Below are 20,352 nucleotides of genomic sequence, written 5' to 3'. Positions count from 1 at the left end.
ATCGACCCTGTCAAGCCCCCTCATAATCTTATATGTTTCAATGAGATCACCTCTCATTCTTCTAAACTCCAGACAGTATAGGCCCATTCTACTCAATATTTCCCAATAGTACGGATCACAAAATTGATAGATGAGGCCATGATAATGAATAGCACCACTCACTTCCCACAGTGACAACTGGTAGATTTGTAACCTCTCGTCTCAGAACTAGTTTCCCCATCGCTGGCATCGTGCTGGTGAATCAGTGTTGTACTTGCTCTAACCCTTTAATACCGGTGCTGGTAGAGTTTAATGTAATGAAGGTGCTTTACCTGCTGTCCTGGTGGAGAATGAAGCTGAGATTGAACCTGCAATGGCATCTGGTGGGAGATGATTGGCTGGCTCTGGACCTGCTGCATGGAGATGGGCTGGTTGAGGATGGTGTTTTGCTGGTGGTGATGCTGTTGGAGGGAGAGCTGCTGGTGCAGGGGAGGGCTGATCTGGAGTGAAGGAGGTGGAGAGCCGCTCAGTGGCATCTGCGACATCACTGACTTGGAGGTGAGGGTCCTGGAGAGACTGTGGTGTGAGGGGCCTGAGTACGTCTGCAAGTCTGACTGAGGGAGGAAGGAATTTGGTCCGATGTAAGGTGATGAGGTCTGGGGTGGTATGGTGTAGAGTGGCTGCTTTGGGGGGATCATGTGTGATTGCTGAGATGTTTGCCCGCTCTTCGTTTCCGCTTGGTCATTGTAGCTCTGCGGAAGCAAGTACAAATATAAAAGGCTGTTAGATTTGTGCTCTATTGAGTGATGGAGATGGAAAAGGATAGGAAGTTGGCTATTTTGGGCAGTGACAATTCAGTTCCTTTTGAGCGTGGGTCCACAAAGATGTCTGTACTTCAGTCTGATGCTCCCCACAAACCTTTCACAGATGCAGCATTACAGTTAGCACAAGGCGGGCTTTCATCTTATCTACCTGGGCTGGGTTGGGCTCCTTGTCCCAGAGGCGAATGGACAGTTTGTACCGACTCACCTAGACCTGAAGGGATTAGATGAAGTAAATAAAGAGAAACTGTTCCCATTGGTGGAAGGGTCGAGAACCAGAGGACATAGATTTAAGGTGATTGGCAAAAGAACCAGAGGCGACATGAGGAAAGCTTTTTTAGACAGCGAGTTGTTATGATCTGGAATGCGCTGCCTGAAAGGGTGGTGGAAGCAGATTCAATCATGGCTTTCACAAGGGAATTGGATAAATACTTGAAGGGAAAAAATTTGCAGAGCTACGGGGAAAGAGCGGGAGAATGGGACTAACTGGATTGTTCTTACAAAGAGCCGGCACGGACTTGATGGGCCGAATGGCCTCCTTCTGTGCTGTAACCATTCCATGATTCTAACTGAGGGAGCATAACCTTAAAATTAGAGCTAGGCTGTTCAGGGGTGATGTCAGGAATGATTTCTTCACACGAAGGGGAGTGGAAATCTGGAACTCTCCCCCCACAAAAAGCCATTGAGGCTGGGGGTCAATTGAAAATTTCAAAACTGAGGTTGATAGATTTTGTTAGGCAAAGGTATTAAGGGTTGTGGAACCAAGGAGGGTAAATGGAGTTAAGATACAGATCAGCCATGATGTAATCAGCCAGGCTCGAGGGGCTGAATGGCCTCCTCCTGTTCCTCTGTACCTATGTCTTTGACAAACCTTCTATTGTTTGGTTAGATTAACATGCTTGACTTGACAATCTGTATAAAAGCAATCGCAATAAATAAAATCTAGATACAAACACATAGTGACATGAAAAACTTAAGTCATAGTCCCACAAGTTAAGCATGAAGCCACGATGAGGAAAAGTGCAGAGGGACACTTCATTGCCTCTTCCCCCCCCCACAACCACAAAAAAGTTCCCAAACTTTTCTTCATGAACACCATGTCCTTCTAAGGGGGCCTTTGGGTTCTAGAATGTTCTGTGCAGTTTTTCACTTTCCTGGGAGTTGCTGTATTTATTCACTAAACTTCCCCAAATTCATTGGCCTAGAAATTCGATGGAGCCGTGCCTGTTTCTCAGGCACTAAGCAGGAACCTAAGCTTCCAATATGGTGGGCGGGAAACACGCGATCATTACCAGCCGGATACGCGCTGCCCGCCATATTGGTACAGGCAAAAAAATAGGCACCCAGGGCCTTGAGACAGGCTTTAGACCTTTTGCATTTGCAAATTAGTTCTCCTCCCGGCTCCACATTAAAACCACTCACTACTGATCATCACCTCCCGATTGACCAGATATCAGTGACAGACATGAGTAACAGGACAGATATCAGTGAGAGACACCTGTAACAGGGCAGATATCAGTGAGAGACACCTGTAACAGGGCAGATATCAGTGAGAGACACCAGTAACAAGGCAGATATCAGTCAGAGACACCAGTAACAGGGCAGATATCAGTGAGAGACACCAATAACAGGGCAGATATCAGTGAGAGACACCAGTAACAAGGCAGATATCAGTGAGAGACACCAGTAACAAGGCAGATATCAGTGAGAGACACCAGTAACAGGGCAGATATCAGTCAGAGACACCAGTAACAGGGCAGATATCAATGAGAGACACCAGTAACAGGGCAGATATCAATGAGAGACACCAGTAACGGGACAGATATCAGTGAGAGACACCAGTAACAAGGCAGATATCAGTGAGAGACACCAGTAACAAGGCAGATATCAGTCAGAGACACCAGTAACAGGGCAGATATCAATGAGAGACACCAGTAACAGGGCAGATATCAGTCAGAGACACCAGTAACAGGGCAGATATCAATGAGAGACACCAGTAACAGGGCAGATATCAATGAGAGACACCAGTAACAGGGCAGATATCAATGAGAGACACCAGTAACGGGACAGATATCAGTGAGAGACACCAGTAACAAGGCAGATATCAGTGAGAGACACCAGTAACAAGGCAGATATCAGTCAGAGACACCAGTAACAGGGCAGATATCAGTGAGAGACACCAATAACAGGGCAGATATCAGTGAGAGACACCAGTAACAAGGCAGTTATCAGTGAGAGACACCAGTAACAAGGCAGATATCAGTCAGAGACACCAGTAACAGGGCAGATATCAGTGAGAGACACCAGCAACAAGGCAGATATCAGTCAGAGACACCAGTAACAGGGCAGGTATCAGTGAGAGACACCAGTAACAAGGCAGATATCAGTGAGAGACACCAGTAACAAGGCAGATATCAGTCAGAGACACCAGTAACAGGGCAGATATCAGTGAGAGACACCAGTAACAAGGCAGATATCAGTCAGAGACACCAGTAACAAGGCAGATATCAGTCAGAGACACCAGTAACAGGGCAGATATCAATGAGAGACACCAGTAACAGGGCAGATATCAGTCAGAGACACCAGTAACAGGGCAGATATCAATGAGAGACACCAGTAACAGGGCAGATATCAGTGAGAGACACCAGTAACAGGGCAGATATCAGTGAGAGACACCAGTAACAGGGCAGATATCAGTGAGAGACACCAGTAACAGGGCAGATATCAGTGAGAGACACCAGTAACAAGGCAGATATCAGTGAGAGTCACCAGTAACAGGGCAGATATCAGTGAGAGACACCAGTAACAGGGCAGATATCAGTCAGAGACACCAGTAACAGGGCAGATATCAGTGAGAGACACCAGTAACAAGGCAGATATCAGTGAGAGACACCAGTAACAGGGCAGATATCAGTGAGAGACACCAGTAACAAGGCAGATATCAGTGAGAGACACCAGTAACAGGGCAGATATCAGTGAGAGACACCAGTAACAGGGCAGATATCAGTGAGAGACACCAGTAACAGGGCAGATATCAGTGAGAGACACCAGTAACAAGGCAGATATCAGTGAGAGACACCAGTAACAAGGCAGGTATCAGTGTTTAAACAACATTTTAGCAGAAAGTTTCATAAAAAGCTGGGGCTTGAAGCTGAATTCTAATTACTTTCAACTGTTTTTATAAACAGGGTCTTGGGACTCCAAATTCATTCTGAAACCATTACCAGGAAAGATTTGTTCTTGGTTCCTTGGAAAACAGATTCTGGTACTGAACTGTAAGCCACAATTGAACCCTAACTTGCCCGGCGGGAACGTGGTGAGTTCGAGTCAGTCGCCTGTTCTACCCCTCGCCCGAATTTGCTGCCCATCGAGGCTATAGGTATCACATAGAATTTACAACTGGTCTATGCCGGTGCTTATGCTCCACACGAGCCTCCTCCCTCCCTACTTCATCTCACCCTATCAGCATATCCTTCTATTCCTTTCCCCCTCATGTACTTTTCTAGCTTCCCCTAAATGTATCTACACTATTCGTCTCAACTACTCCTTGTGGGAGCGAGTTCCACATTCTCACCACTCTCTGGGTAAAGAAGTTTCTCCTGAATTCCCTATTGGATTTACTCGTAACTATCTTATATTTATGGCTCCTAGTTTTGGTCTCTCCCACAAGTGGAAACATTGGGGCTGTATCCTGTAGAAAAGTGATAGCACTTCCTGAGGAGCGGGTCATGACTGTGGTAAAGCTTTGTAGTAGGGCTGGACGTGACTCCTTACCTTGGACACTAAGCTGGCTCTGTACGCAGCGAGTGCTTTCAAGTACTCCTTCTTGGCCGCCTCAGTTTTCTTCTTGTACGCCTGCAGAAACAAAATAAAATCCCGCCATCATTTTACTTTTAACTGAGAAACCCGAGTCAAGGTCGATGACACCAACAAGGTTGAAAACATTAGGCGAGATGATGAGATAAATCATGACGTGGTGATTAGTTGAAGCCGAGCCTAAGTTTTAAAAACCCATAGATTACGTGAGGAAGGGAAGTCCTGAGGTAGCAAAGAGGTTCCATTGTTTTGAGGTCCTGGGAATAAAAGAGCAGCAGAGAAAAAGGGGGGAAACATTGGATGAAGAGTTGAGGCACCAAAACAGAGGAGGGAAATGGTCAAGAGATTATTTCTGAGAATGAGACAAAGGGTGGCTGGATCGGGAGAGAGTAGAAAGGATTGTTTTGTGGGTCTTGGTGTCTGTGACAGGCGATGGCAATACTGCCCCTCCTCGGGACTGGGGACGCCAGCTTGAAAACCTATCCATTACAGTCTCGGACTATGTGAGGGAGGGGCTGCTCAGGGCTGAATCAGGATGAATGTTGCATTATTCACTTGTGTCTTCCTGTGTCTGACGGTGATCCCCAGTGGGAGGGCCACAGATGGCTATCAGAAAGGACAAACCACTGATACACTTTGAGCTGCCAAAAATCAACTTCCAGAAATGAACTCCATTGGCCTCTTGCACCAGTTTTAGCACAGCACTGCAGTCAACTTCACCCCAGCCATGACATCAGTGCATATCAACGAGGCGGAGTTAGTGCTCTTGGGTGAGTGGAGAACCGCCTCAGGAGATGGGCCTCCAAGGGTGTGTGTGGGCATCTGCTGGTGGATCTCATAAGTGCCATTCTCTCTGGCCAAAAGTGGACTTACCTCTCAGCCTTCCCCTACAGACCCAGTGAAAATAATACTGGCATTTATGAAGTGCCTAGTCACATTGAAGCATCTCAAAGCACTTCACACAACTATTTCCTTTTTTTTAAGCGCGCTGTAGTGTGGTTTTTGTGTGCACAGGGAGAGCTCGTGTCCAGAAACTTCACACCACAATTGCCAGGCAATCAAGTCTAAGTTGGTAGGCTGACCGCAGTATAATAGAGGCAGCACAGAAACCAATGGTGACATGCCCCGCAGAGTAAGCACCTCACTGGTGGCGATGCAGAGCACTAATGAACCACGTTCAAGATCTTGCAAGATACAAACTTTCTGGGGGAAAGAGAGTTGCTGACAGCGATTCTGGGTTAATCCCACATGCTGACAGTTAGGGAATGTATTCCAACCTCTTTGAAAGTGCTCAGTTGTTTATAATTAAAGGCACTGCTGCTCCTCCTGGCTCCCCAATGTCCCTTTTTGCTGGCAGCCACTTGCTAGGCTGGAAACCCTGAGCAGAGCAGGCCCAATTTCTCGGAGGGAACCTAAAACAGGTGTTAGACCCCCTCATTCATAAGCAAGGGGCCCAGGGCCTGTTTTAGGCGGCCGCCCCAGATGCCTGAAAATCGTCCGAGGCCAATATGGCGTTGGATGTTTTCAGGTGTCCTTGGGGCGCAGGGCAGAGCCCAAGTGAAATTGCTCATTTGTGCCCCTGTCCCGAAAACGCAGGTAATGCTGACCAATTTCCACCCCAGAGTGTCATGCATGCTCAGCGTCTAGTTGCTGTCTCACATCCCAAGTTGTGATAACTCATTTTATCCACTTCAGGAGGCTCAAAGGCTGGGTGAACCTCGCCAGGATCTGAATCCAAGATCTTTTGGCCCTGACTCCAGCACTCAACCATCTGGATTACCCAACCTGCCCTGGGGATCCAGGAACTGCTTTGAAAACTTTGGGTGAGAGCTGCCATGTTGGATTCTACAGTTAGTTTGTGCTCCTCAGTATTTAGCAGCACGTATCACCCGTGACCTTTTTCAATATTTCTGTGGCAGGACTTATTGGGGTCTAAATTGGGCCATGTAGCGTCCACAATATAGGTGCTTTGCGAACTCCTAAGGACCCAAAATGGTGTCTGGAATGCGTGCGCGCTGGACGCCATATTGGTAAAGGCGTTCGCGCATGCACAGATAACGAATGCCGGCACCATGTGAAGTAGAGAGATTATGCGGTAGATCAGTGTACAACGCTGATTTAAAGGGACAGATGCGATTTTGGAACTCCACGCTCCAGCTAATGCACTGTCTTAACCTCGCACAGCTGAACAGGTCTTAAACGGCATGGAGGACCCCCGACCATCACCATTTAAAGGGATCATGTAGGAGTTACAGGTTATTTGCTGGATTATTGCTTCTAGCTGCTGATGTTTTTGGAGGTCTCCTATACTTGAATACTGGGGCTAGGGGACACAGCCTAAAAATTAGAGCCAGGACTTGCAGGAGTGAAGTTAGGAAACACTTCTACACAAAGTTTGGAACTCTCTTCCGCAAACAGAAGTTAATGCTAGCTCAACTGTTAATTTTAAATCTGAGATTGATAGATTTTTGTTAACCAAAGGTATTAAGGGATATTGGGCTAAGGTGGGCACATGGAGTTTGGTCACAGATCAACCATGATCACACTGAATGGCGGAACAGGCTCGAGGGGCTAAATGGCCTCCTCCTGTCCCTATCTTCCTATGCTCCTATAATAAAGTTTTAATACTCTACAGGGAATGGGCTGGCTAGCTGACACGTGTGTCAGTGAGTGTCCTGCAGGATATTTGGGTGGTGTGCCTGTCGTGGTTGAATAGCTGCCAGTGTGTGACCTGTGTGTGGCTTGCAACAGTGGTAATGTGTGAGGGTGAGAGGAAGCATCTGATTTGAAGAGTTGAGTACTGATTGAAAGAGTTTGTCTGTATGTGGGCGATGGGGGGTGTAGTGTGTGGAGCACTGGATGTGGTTAGTGGTGCAGTTGGTAGGAGACGCCATTTGACAGTTGACCTCACTCACCTTGACCACTCGTGTCAGAGCATTGAACTTCTTCCTGCACTGCATCCATGTTCGTGGTGCTGTGCGCCTGGCATTGACTTCGTCCCCCGCTGCCTCCCACTGCCTCTTGAGCATGTGTCTGGAGGGCCTCTTGCCCCTCCTGCAGATATAGGATGTCCCTCCTTTTGTCCACCTCTTGCACCAAGGCCTCTAGTACATCAGCAGAGAATCTTGGTGCATGCTCTCTCGCAGGCCTGGTACCAACTCAGATCGGCAGATTGGTGAGGTCAGGCGTGCAGATTGGAGGATGTGGGATTTAGTCGCTTTGGAGAGGGTGCAGAGGAGATTCACCAGGATGTTACCAGGGCTGGAGCGCTTCAGCTATGAAGGGAGACTGGGAAGATTGGGTTTGTTTTCCTTGGAGCAGAGGAGGCTGAGGGGGGACATGATTGAGGTGTACAAAATGATGAGGGGCACAGATAGGATGGATACTAAGGAGCTTTTTCCCTTCGTTGAGGGTTCTATAACAAGGGGGCATAGATTCAAGGTAAAAGGCGGGAGGTTTAGAGGGGATTTGAGAAAGAACTTTTTCACCCAGAGGGTGGTTGGAGTCTGGAACTCACTGCCTAAGAGGGTTGTGGAGGCAGGAACCCTCACAACATTCAAGAAGCATTTGGATGAGCACTTGAAATGCCATAGAATACAGGGCTATGGACCAAATGTTGGAATATGGGATTAGATTAGACAGGGCTTGATGGCCGGCGCAGACACGATGGGCCGAAGGGCCTCTATCCGTGCTGTATAACTCTATGACTCTATGACTAGTCGTGCGCAATCTTTATTCAATGTTTTAACGTGACTCATCAGTGTGTAAACATAGGGACGGGACCTGCATCTGTGTTTTACGTGTGCGATTTCTGATCTCCGTTCAGACCCCGTGTGGACCCCCATCTTATATTTTGCAAATATCAGAGTCCCGCAAACTTTGAGCAGCCCAGTTGTTGCTCATTAATAATTCCAGAGGTCCCATCATCAGCACGCTGCACTGTATTGCAGCACAGATTCACCTCACCATTGACTTCCACCACTTCCTGCAGCCACGGTGCACCTTCCCTTTAAGAAATGCAGGCTGCCTTTAACTGGTGCTAGCCCCTCGCGATATCAGGCCCCGCCTACTGGTGAGCAGCCACTCACAGTGCAGGTAGTGCTGGCTGCACGCAGCAATCAGGTAAATCACCAGGCAGCACGAATGTTACTTGCTGCCTGCATCTCAACGGCCGGGCACGGGTTTAATCGTGCACTGCGATCTCCGCGCCCGGTTTCGGGGGTTATCCAATAGATACCCCATTGAGAATAAAGAGCTTCTATTTATGTATCAGATCTAAATGTAAGATCTTTGATACAGATCTCCCTTCTCACTCGAATGATGGTACAATCCTTCCAGGAATTCCTTCCTTTATGTTAACCTTTTCTGTACTGTTCATGTGCTCGCTCAGATACTCATCAATACAGACGAGTGCCAATGACAGAGCTCCCCCAATCACTCAGAACACATTCCCCAATAAACAAGCAAAGCAATGTTTCACTTGTCACATGAGCTGATGAACTCATCGCAGCGAATGAAATGCCTGAGATCCTGTTTTAGTCACATGATTGGTTGGAAGAATTGTCACAATGGATTTTTATTTTTCCATTTGAGAAAACAGACTTTAAACCAAAAGGAAAAGAAAAAGCTGTTCCTTGATTCAGAGGATAATGGGCCATTGTAGGCGTGGCCTACATACATGGAATGTGGGATGGTGCAGATCAAACGATCTACTGGATGGAGTTCTTTGTGGGTTAAAGGTTTATACACTTACATACACTGCACATGTAAGCAATAGTGAGAGGTACTGATTCCCATCTTGTAGCTGGCAGGACATAAACTTCAGTACGATAAAACTGACATAAACTGGACAAGTTTTAATTTCGGAATCGCTCAGCATAACTAATGAGATTCAGAATGACAGAATGTTTCAATAAATTATCATGCCTGACAGTTTCTAATTAGAATGAAGTAACGCAAATCATCACAAGGAACTGCAGACGCAAAGGGTCACAGAGTGCAGAAAAAAACACAGCTGAACCGAGCATATGTTGAGGTCGAGCTGCTGGTCTGATAACTTCCCCACAGAATTACCTGCTAATTGGAACTTAATGAAATGTTCTTGTTTTATGATATATTAATTAAAGAGACAGTGTTTCTGGATCTGAAATCAAAGGTACATGACTTTGTCTGGTGTATTGGTGCATTAGGTGCGGTTTTATCATGCGTCACCTCATCAGTGCTCGTGGAGCTCATTTAGTTAATGGGAGGGAGCATACCTTATTCCTCAATTGCAGCAGTGCCGTTAAAACCCACTGCACTCGTATTACTGTCTCCATCACTGTGCCTTTGTTGCTATTCTTCAACATGACTCCTAATTAGTTCAAAATAGATTCTTACACAGAATTATGATTCACATTTACAATCCTTTGTTTCGTTCTCGAGAATAAAATTATTTTTTGTTTCAAGTGACCGTGGATGACGCCAGGAGGGGTCTGGGCTCAGAAGCGGTCCTGAGCCCCACTGAGTGGGAATGGATTTAATGCAGATTGGAGACTTCAGCGTGAGACCTGGGCCATTTTAACTCCCGTGGCCTCATTGAAAGAGTGCTGAGATGTCTCCTGCCTGAAGCCAGCGGGAATGGCGTCGGCTCCGGTGGGCGAGAATTGAACCCGGAGCCAGACGGCACCGGAGACCCTTCCCTTAGTGCTGGGGGGCAGGATTAACCACTGGTCCTGGGAGGGAGAGGGAAGGCTGAGGCTGGGAAGGCCCAAGGATTCCTTGTGAGGCCTGGCCCACACTCCTCCTGGCCCACAAGGAATCCTCACAAAGATTTCCGCAGTTAAAATTGCGGTGCGGCGCCACTGACAATATCGGGCCACCAATTCAGCATGTTAAGCAGGTCCCTGCCTGCCTGGGACGGGCAGCCCCCCCATGGGTTAATTGTGCCTGGTTAAAATGGTGGGCAGGTGGGAATATGTCGGGAATTTTTTTTTAATATTCGTTCATGGGATGTGGGCGTCGCTGGCGAGGCCGGCATTTATTGCCCATCCCTAATTTCCCTTGAGAAGGTGGTGGTATTGTCAGTGGCGCCGCACCGCAATTTTAACTGCAGAAATCTTTGTGAGGATTCCTTGTGGGCCAGGAGGAGTGTGGGCCAGGCCTCACAAGGAATCCTTGGGCCTTCCCAGCCTCAGCCTTCTTGAACCGCTGCAGTCCGTGTGGTGAAGGTTCTCCCACAGTGCTGTTAGGAAGGGAGTTCCAGGATTTTGACCCAGTGACTAGGAAAGAACGGCGATATATTTCCAAGTCGGGATGGTGTGTGACTTGGAGGGGAACGTGCAGGTGGTGTTGTTCCCATGTACTTGCTGCTCTTGTCCTTCTAGGTGGTAGAGGTTGCGGGTTTGGGAGGTGCTGTCGAAGAAGCCTTGGCGAGTTGCTGCAGTGCATCCTGTGGATGGTACACACTGCAGCCACTGTGCGCCGGTGGTGAAGGGAGTGAATGTTCAGGGTGGTGGATGGGGTGCCAATCAAGCGGGCTGCTTTGTCCTGGATGGTGTCAAGGTTCTTGAGTGTTGTTGGAGCTGCACTCATCCAAGCAAGTGGAGAGTATTCCATCACACTCCTGACTTGTGCCTTGTAGATGGTGGAAAGGCTTTGGGGAGTCAGGGGGTGAGTCACTCGCCGCAGAATACCCAGCTTCTGACCTGCTCTTGTAGCCACAGTATTTATATGGCTGGTCCAGTTAAGTTTCTGGTCAATGGTGACCCCCAGGATGTTGATGGTGGGGGATTCGGTGATGGTAATGCCATTGAATGTCAAGGGGAGGTGGTTAGACACTCTCTTGTTGGAGATAGTCATAGCCTGGCACTTGTCTGGTGCTAATGTTACTTGCCACTTATCAGCCCAAGCCTGGATGTTGTCCAAGTCTTGCTGCATGCGGGCACGGACTGCTTCATTATTTGAGGGGTTGTGAATGGAACTGAACACTGTGCAATCATCAGTGAACATCCCCATTTCTGACCTTATGATGGAGGGAAGGTCATTGATGAAGCAGCTGAAGATGGTTGGGCCTCGGGCACTGCCCTGAGGAACTCCTGCAGTGATGTCTTGGGGCTGAGATGATTGGCCTCCAACAACCACTACCATCTTTCTTTGTGCCAGGTATGACTCCAGCCACTGGAGAGTTTTCCCCCTGATTCCCATTGACTTCAATTTTACCAGGGCTCCTTGGTGCCACACTCGGTCAAATGCTGCCTTGATGTCAAGGGCAGTCACTCTCACCTCACCTCTGGAATTCAGCTCTTTTGTCCATGTTTGGACCAAGGCTGTAATAGGTCTGGAGTCAAGTGGTCCTGGCGGAACCCAAACTGAGCATCGGTGAGCAGGTTATTGGTGAGTAAGTGCCGCTTGATAGCACTGTCGACGACACCTTCCCTCTCCTCTCCTGAAGGTGCTGGTTCATGGTTACAGCTGTCTCAAGCTCTGATTAGACCACATCTGGAGTACCGCGTTCCGTTCTGGGCCCCGCACCTCAGGAAGGATAATTTGGCCTTGGAGGGGGTGCAGCGCAGGTTCACCAGAATGATACCGGGGCTAAAAGGGTTAAATTATGAGGACAGGTTGCATAGACTAGGCCTGTGTTCCCTTGAGTGTAGAAGATTATGGGATGATATAATTGAGATGATTAAAGGGTTTGATAGGATAGATAGAGAGAAACTATTTCCTCTGGTGGGGGGAGTCCAGAACAAGGGGGCAGAACCTTAAAATTAGAGCCAGGGTGTTCAGGGGTGATGTCAGGAAGCACTTCTTCACACAAAGGGGAGTGGGAATCTGGAACTCTCTCCCCCAAAAAGCTGTTGAGGCTGGGGGTCAATTGAAAATTTCAAAACTAAGATTGATAGATTTTTTATAGTCAAGGATATTAAGGGTTACGGAACCAAGGCGGGTAAATACATCATTAAATAAATTTAAAACAGAAATCGACAGTTTCCTAGAAGTAAAGGGAATTAGGGGTTACGGGGAGCGGGCAGGAAATTGGACATGAATTTAGATTTGAGATTAGGATCAGATCAGCCATGATCCTATTGAATGGTGGAGCAGGCTCGAGGGGCCGATTGGCCTACTCCTGCTACTATTTCTTATGTTCTTATGTTCTTATGATTGAGAGTAAACTGATGGGGCGGTAATTGGCTGGATTGGATTGAATGCAGCACGACCCCTTCCACTGCACCAACCCACTCATCCCCGTTCACGTTGACTGGGGGTGGGGAGGGGTGGGGCAAAATTGGCTGGTTGTAATGCTGGTCGAGAGCCTAAGATAAGTCTGGGATCGGGGGGTGGGGGTGGGAGGGAGGGGAGCGACGGCCAGCAGTGACTCCACATTAAGGTCAGTTTCTTTTACAAAATTTACATTTTTGGTGGCGGTTTCCAGCAGTCCCTTTAGGACCACTGGTTATTCAGCATGTAGACCTTGTAATCCTAAACACAGCAGGCCCAATGAGATCCAATTACACCCCATCACCAATTTGGAGATGGGGAACCAACGGAGATTGCCGAGAGAGGGGGTGAAAGTAGGTGCAAGACTTACAGGAAGGAGTACAAGTGGAAGACTTCTGGGCCAGTTGAATTTTTGTAAGATAAAGCTGTCGAGGTCAGTGAGGAATACATTGGAGAATTGAAGGCTCGAGGTGAACAAGATGTGGATGAGAATTTCTGTAGCTTGCGGGTGTGGTAGGGATGCAATGTTGTGAAGGTGGGATGGAAGTAACCGTTCTTGGTGATGGACTGGATGTGGAATTGGACACTCAGCTCAGGGTCGAGCTGGACATTGAGACTGTGTGCCATCAGGTGCAGCCTGAGCGAACGGCTGGGAATTGGGATGGAATCAGCACCAGCATCTTCTGGCAGAAACCAAACACGATGGTTTCAGAATTGGTGATGTTGGTTCTGGCTCATCTCAATGTCAGAGGTGCTGTCAGTCAGCTGTGGTGAGATGATGACGGGGAGATAAAGTTGGATGCCATCAGCATACGTATAGAAGCTGAACCTCTGCTTATGTAGAACGCCACTGACAATTGAATGTTGGAGTCACTATTCATTCTTTATAACTATTTGTCGTACTTTGATACCAGGACTCCCCTTTTCAATGTAAGCCCAATGTGGGCTGTTACTCTGGTCTGGCAGCCATGTTTGATGCCAAGAAGCCAATTAACCGCTGGATTAAAGTATTGTATAAGTAGATATTGGACTGTGAGTCTACTCCAGTACATAATGGGAGAGGGATCCACTTACGGGAGCGACTGACACCACTGAACTTCAAAAGGTATCTTGCTATCTATGGCAGACCCTAAACTTGTAACAATAATGTTTCCCCTCAGGGCTTGGTTGGAGTTTGTATTTCCCCATTAACTGTCGTTGTTGCCCTGTGTGTGGGGCAGGAAAGGCAACGAGAAAGAGTTAAGGGAGGTCAGTCTTGTTTTCTTTTGAAGTAATCGAGTTGTTATGAAGGGAGTTGGTAAAAGTGATCCAGGCAAATTGGTCACTAAGAAATGTGAAATCTGGGACACGGGAATCATTAGGAAGAAGAGAAGTCACACAATAGGTAATAGGCATGTGGAGTAAACCATCAGGCAAGGACATTGAGTGTAAATGAGCACAGTTAGATGAAACTTTGGAAAGAGAAGGGATTGAGGGATACTGTAAGAAGGCAGTTAGAAGGAATTTGTCAAATCACAAAGTATGGCTTTGTTGGGTCTGTCGGTCTTACCTTATTCCTAAAATTTTCTTGTATTCTTTCCGTTTAAAAATAACCTCCTCCAGCCCTACAACCCTCTGGGATTTCTGCGCTCTTCCAATTCTGGCCTCTTGCGCATCCCCGATTTCCTTCGCTCCACCATTGGCGGACGTGCCTTCAGCTGTCTAGGCCCTAAGCTCTGGAATACTCTCGCTAATCCTCTCCGCCTCTCCACCTCTCTCTCCTCCTTTAAGACGCTCCTTAAAACCTACCTCTTTGACCAAGCTTTTGGTCACCTGTCCTAATATCTCCTTATGTGACTCAGTGTCAAATTTTGTCTGATAACGTGCTTGTGAAGCACCTTGGGACATTTTGACTACATTAAAGGCCCTATATAAATGCACGTTATTGCTGCTGCTGATGAGTTGTGATGATCTGGAATGCGCTGCCTGAAAGGGCGGTGGAAGCAGATTCAATAATAACTTTCAAAAAGGAATTGGATAAATACTTGAAGGGGAAAAATTTGTAGGGGTACGGGGAAAGAGCAGGGGAGTGGGACTAATTGGATAGCTCTTTCAAAGAGCTGGCAGAGGCACGATGGGCCGAATGGCCTCCTTCTGTGCTGTATGATTTTATGGTTCTATCTCCCAAGGGGCAGCAATCGAGGAACTGCTCTTATCCTCAGCATTCTCTGGTATCAGGCCGGATTCCTGTGCTTGCTCGCGGCCTGGTGCTCACTGTGTGTAATGAATGTAAGCAGATGTTGGATGAAAAGAGAATCCGACTTGGTTGTGACTCTCCCCACGTCTCGGCACACACGAGGTCTGGTTGAGCCCTGTTGGTGCTGCTACTGCCTTCAGCAGGGAGGAAATGATTGGGCGAAAAAATAAATAGCAGAATTCATTTAAAATCAAGAATTTTAACAATGTTTCCAATTGCCTTTCATTTAAAAAAAGTGTTAAAATCAGAGCAAAATCTAGAAGGGCTAGAAAAAGGATGAAACATCCATTCAGGGGTCTTCCTCACTCAAACAAACAGAGGGAATTAGTTTATGTCTGAAATCAGACTGATGGACCAATAAGGAGCTCTTACTGCAGAGACATCCAGGCTTGGGCTCACAAGTGGCAAGTAACATTCGCGCCAGATAAGTGCCAGGCAATGACCATCTCCAACAAGAGAGAGTCTAACCACCTCCCCTTGACATTCAATGGCATTACCATCGCCGAATCCCCCACCATCAACATCCTGGGGGTCACCATTGACCAGAAACTTAACTGGACCAGCCATATAAATACTGTGGCTACTAGAGCAGGTCAGAGGCTGGGTATTCTGCGGCGAGTGACTCACCTCCTGACTCCCCAAAGCCTTTCCACCATCTACAAGGCACAAGTCAGGAGTGTGATGGAATACTCCCCACTTGCCTGGATGAGTGCAGCTCCAACAACACTCAAGAAGCTCGACACCATCCAAGATAAAGCAGCCCGCTTGATTGGCACCCCATCCACCACCCTGAACATTCACTCCCTTCACCACTGGCACACCATGGCTGCAGTGTGCACTATCCACAGGATGCACTGCAGCAACTCGCCAAGGCTTCTTCGACAGCACCTCCCAAACCCGCGACCTCTACCACCTAGAAGGACAAGAGCAGCAGGCACATGGGAACAACACCACCTGCACGTTCCCCTCCAAGTCACACACCATCCCGACTTGGAAATATATCGCCGTTCCTTCATCGTCGCTGGGTCAAAATCCTGGAACTCCCTTCCTAACAGCACTGTGGGAGAACCGTCACCACACGGACTGCAGTGGTTCAAGAAGGCGGCTTACCACCACCTTCTCAAGGGCAATTAGGGATGGGCAATAAATGCTGGCCTTGCCAGCGACGCCCACATCCCGTGAACGAATAAAAAAAAAACATTGCATAAATCCAGCCATTGGGGCTGTCTCCCTTTTTCTGTGGGGTTTTAATCAGTGTTATCAATATAAACATCAATTATGAACATGTCCATCTGTTTGTGTTGTTTCACTGGTACCAGTATATCATTTGGAACTTCATCTATTTTTGCCTAGAAGAGATTTTGGTTTAATTTATGATATCATTTTGCTATGAAGCTGGATTCAGCTTACAAAGGGTTAATTTCCAGTCATAAACAAGCCGTTTGGCACCTTGTTTAGATTGGCACGTGGGTGGAATCCCAGACGAAACAGCCATCACGTGGTGTACTGTCGCACATTGCTTCAGTTTGGAGATGATGGGAAGTCGTTAAGTGATCCCACGGCAGTTCAGACTCGAGGGTCAGAACGGGATTTTGTTCACCGTGCCCAGCAGGAGGTTGTAGTTGGATGGTCAATGGAGGCACCCGGAGCTCGCACACAAAAGGGGAGAGGGTTTCATTGATTGACAGCTCAGTGACCAATTCTCATCACAGAGTTGAGAGAGAGGCCAAAGGTCGGCCTTTTCTCCCTAAACAACAACAACAACATGCATTTATATAGCACCTTTAACGTAGTAAAACGTCCCAAGGTGCTTCACAGGAGCGATTATCAAACAAAATTGACATCGAGCCACATAAGGAGATATTAGGGACAGGTGACCAAAAGCTTGGTCAAAGAGATAGGGTTTGAGGAGAGTCTTAAAGGAGAGACAGGTAGAGATGCGGAGAGGTTTAGGGAGGGAATTCCAGAGCTTAGGGCGTAGGCATCTGAAGGCACGGCCGCCAATGGCGGAGCGATGAAAATCAGGGATGCGCAAGAGGCCAGGATTAGGGGAGCGCAGAGATTAAAGATGTCAGTTGGGGTGAGTCGGGGACAAAGATCTCTATATCTCTCTCTTTCTTTCTCTCTCTCTGTCAGTCAGGAAGGTTGGGAGATTCCAGGCACAGGTGTGAACACGGCTAGCCTCTCACAGAGCAAATCAGATGTCACTCGGCTCAAGGACAGTTGAATTGTAACTGAGTTTAGCCCGTGACGGAGGCAGTGTTGCATATTTTGTTATTTGTTGTGATATTAGCAGCAGTAGGAAATACGTGCATCTCACTGGAAAACTGTATTCTGTTGATTCACATATTTAATGTAAAATAAACCAATTTGTTGATTTACCAGTGATCCGTTTTACTAATGTGCTATTCAGTTCGCCTTCCGAAAAGATCAGAGTATCCAGTAGACACAACACATATTGTTACGATCTTCAGCTCACGCTGTAGTTTCAGCAGATACTGGGCAGGAAAGGTGCACTCCATATTGTAGGGGCCTCAATGTCTGGTTATGGAAGTTACCAGTGCCCCTGAGAGAATATCTAATATAGACTCATGAAATTTGCAACATTTGGTGATAAACTAAAATTGGGAACCTTAATCCTTTACTTTATGGGCTAATTCTGCAAATTAGACAGGGGAAGCTAATGGGTAAAAGCCTCATTAGGGCACTTCATGGTTGGGTTGAATTAATTTTTTGTCAAACGGGGCTGCTCGGCTCCTGAGGAGAATATCTGAATGTGCTACATGGGCTCGAAGGGGTTAAAAAGCCTCAGAGAGCAATTTCCAGAACAGGTGTCCTTGAACCAAATGGAAGGACAGGGAAATTGCTAATCTTGTATTCGTGGGCATGAATCGAATCACTAGGCAACAGGCACAAATAAAAACTAGGAAATGAGGACATTAGGAAAGTCTCTCAGGACAGACATGAATTCTCAGTGCAGAAGATTTGGCAAGCAGGAAAAAACCGGAACAGTGTGAGAGACGTGACAGTGCAATTCCACACGGTCTAAACATGGCAACAGAGCACGTCCAGTCAATGAAGGGCAATGGTTATTGTGGCCAAGTGTAAAGAATGTATATGTAGGATTAGACAAGGACTCTGTATAAGGGGAAAATCCAAAATAGACACACAGGCTTAATACACGACAGAAGCAGGAGGGCTGCGAAGGCCATTTTTGTACGAATCTATCAGGCAAGTTAATAAGAGGCCTCATCATTCATGCCAAACATGTACTGTGTATCTGCCGAGCCAATCAGAAAATGAATCTATTTACTATGTATTGGATTCTAACGTGTGAGATTCAATCAACAGACTCCAACCAGGAAGGAATCTAAATCTAAATTGCTTCAAGGCAAGTACCTGACAACAGACTGCTCATCACTGTGAATATTCAACGTGGCTCACCTCTGACCTAGATGCAGTTTAATGCTCTCACCCTGCCTAGGGTCGCCAGTAAAAGATGCAACTTTTTCCGGAGCCTGACAGTTAGAGAGGGGTAGATAAGGAATAGTTGCGGATTGGGGGCTATTGGCGCTATAGTGACGGCAGTGAGTCAAACCCCATCACAGTGGCCTGGGGGACTGAAACCGGAGTTAGGGCCAGGGCCAGACCCGGGGGGATGCAGAGAAGAGGCAGTCTGACTGCACAGACTCAGTTCAGGGCTTGTAGTCTGGAATTGGGTTTGCTTCCATTTTGGGAGTTACACTTGGAGCCTCGTGCTTACATCAGCCTGATCTCAGAGAAACTAATATTTCTAAGTGCCAAAAGACAGGACCTGCATGATGTTTCAAACATCTGTTTTAATCCTGAAAGGGTTAGACGTAGCTGATCTGGTCTAGCTCAATGAGATGCAAAAAGGTTGAATGAAACCCCACATGAGAATTGTGTCCATAGCGCACTCACCTTTAAGTGAATCCCTCTTTGGTTGTTTATGAGGGTCAATTTTTCCCCTTCATTAAGAGGAGAAATGTCAGTGCTGAGAAGCTAAACAATTTTCTATTTTTGGCACCAGGTTTGCTATTAGACACTCGCAGACCAGTAGAGCCCGAGCCAGTTTCACAGTCATGCCATCGCCTGTCTCACTTAGTTCCCACTGCAGATCACTAATGGTTCAGTTGGCAGCACTCTATAACCTTTGAATCAGAGAGGAGTGTGTTCAAACTCCACTCCAACACGCAAACATGCAAAATCTAGACCAATGCTCTAGTGCAGTACTGAAGGGGTGCTGTAGTGTTGGAGATGCCGTCTTTTGGATGAGACATTAAACTGAAATCCCACCTGTCTGTTGGATGTAATCGATCCCATGACAGTATCTGAAGACCATGGATTTCTCCCTCAACCAACACCACCAAAAAAACACATTATCAGGTCATTAATGCATTTGCTGTTTGTGGAATCTTGTTGTGTGCAAGTTGGCTCCATGTTTGCGTACGATAGTGATCACAATTCAAAAGTAACTCATTGGATGTGAGGTGCGCTGGGATGTGATAAGGTTCTACATTTAAATGCAACGTCTTTCTTCTTTTCTTTATTGTACCAGAGGGAATATTTCCATTCCCACACCCAGCTGTCCTTGTAACTTCTGGGAATGAGATTGCCAGTTACTATGATGGGCCTCTGCTGTGGGATAAATCCTCAAACAGGTTTATGGAAGTAAGAAGCTACGTCCCTTGTATCGCTCTCATGCACCTCATGCCCTAGTCCAACAGAAATAAGTCCTTGTTATTTTGTAATCAAATCCTCGATCGCGTTGAACAATTATACTCAGACAGATAAAACCATCACAAGATGTTTGTCCATGGACTTTCCTGGACTGTGTTAACATGGTGCTGAGTGATCCCCAACTGGGTCGGTCACACTATCCAGCCAGAACACTACAGTCTTCAACTGTTCAACTATAAGCTATGAACACCTCTCTGATGTGTAGACGCAACACTTCAATCCAGCTCTATCTGCCAAGATGATTCATCAATTTAATTGATTAATAAGAAAACCAGCTAATCAATAGCTGTGTTTCTGGTATCTAATAGTTTAAAACTTCAGGCACTGGGACTTTTAGTATTTTTCCTTATAACAGGACACATGAGAGACAGTGTATAAGTGTGTACATGTGTGTGTGAGAGTGTTTGTGAGAGTGTGTTTGTGAGAGTGTGTGTGTATCTGTGAGACAGTGTGTGAGAGTGTGTGTCTGTGAGACAGTGTGAGAGTGTGTGTGAGAGAGTGTTTGTGAGAGTGTGTGTGTGTCTGTGAGAGAGTGTGTGT

General features: G+C 47.0%; 1 protein-coding gene across 5 annotated transcripts in view; it reads right to left on the bottom strand.

Annotated features, from left to right (window-relative positions):
* tox2 (TOX high mobility group box family member 2) overlaps positions 1-20,352 on the bottom strand; it is a 219,693-nt gene that overhangs the window by 4,547 nt on the left and 194,794 nt on the right. For all 5 annotated transcript variants that reach the window (XM_068000159.1, XM_068000164.1, XM_068000161.1 and 2 more), the window contains 2 exons: positions 4,575-4,655; positions 312-731 (listed from right to left, as the gene is read on the bottom strand). In XM_068000159.1, coding sequence (XP_067856260.1) covers positions 312-731; positions 4,575-4,655 — 501 coding nt within the window. The remainder of the gene's footprint in view (positions 1-311; positions 732-4,574; positions 4,656-20,352) is intronic.

Source organism: Heptranchias perlo, chromosome 19 (genome assembly GCF_035084215.1).
Source record: "Heptranchias perlo isolate sHepPer1 chromosome 19, sHepPer1.hap1, whole genome shotgun sequence".
In the NCBI taxonomy this organism is placed as follows: domain Eukaryota; kingdom Metazoa; phylum Chordata; class Chondrichthyes; order Hexanchiformes; family Hexanchidae; genus Heptranchias; species Heptranchias perlo.
This window is presented reverse-complemented; position numbering and strand designations above follow the sequence as displayed.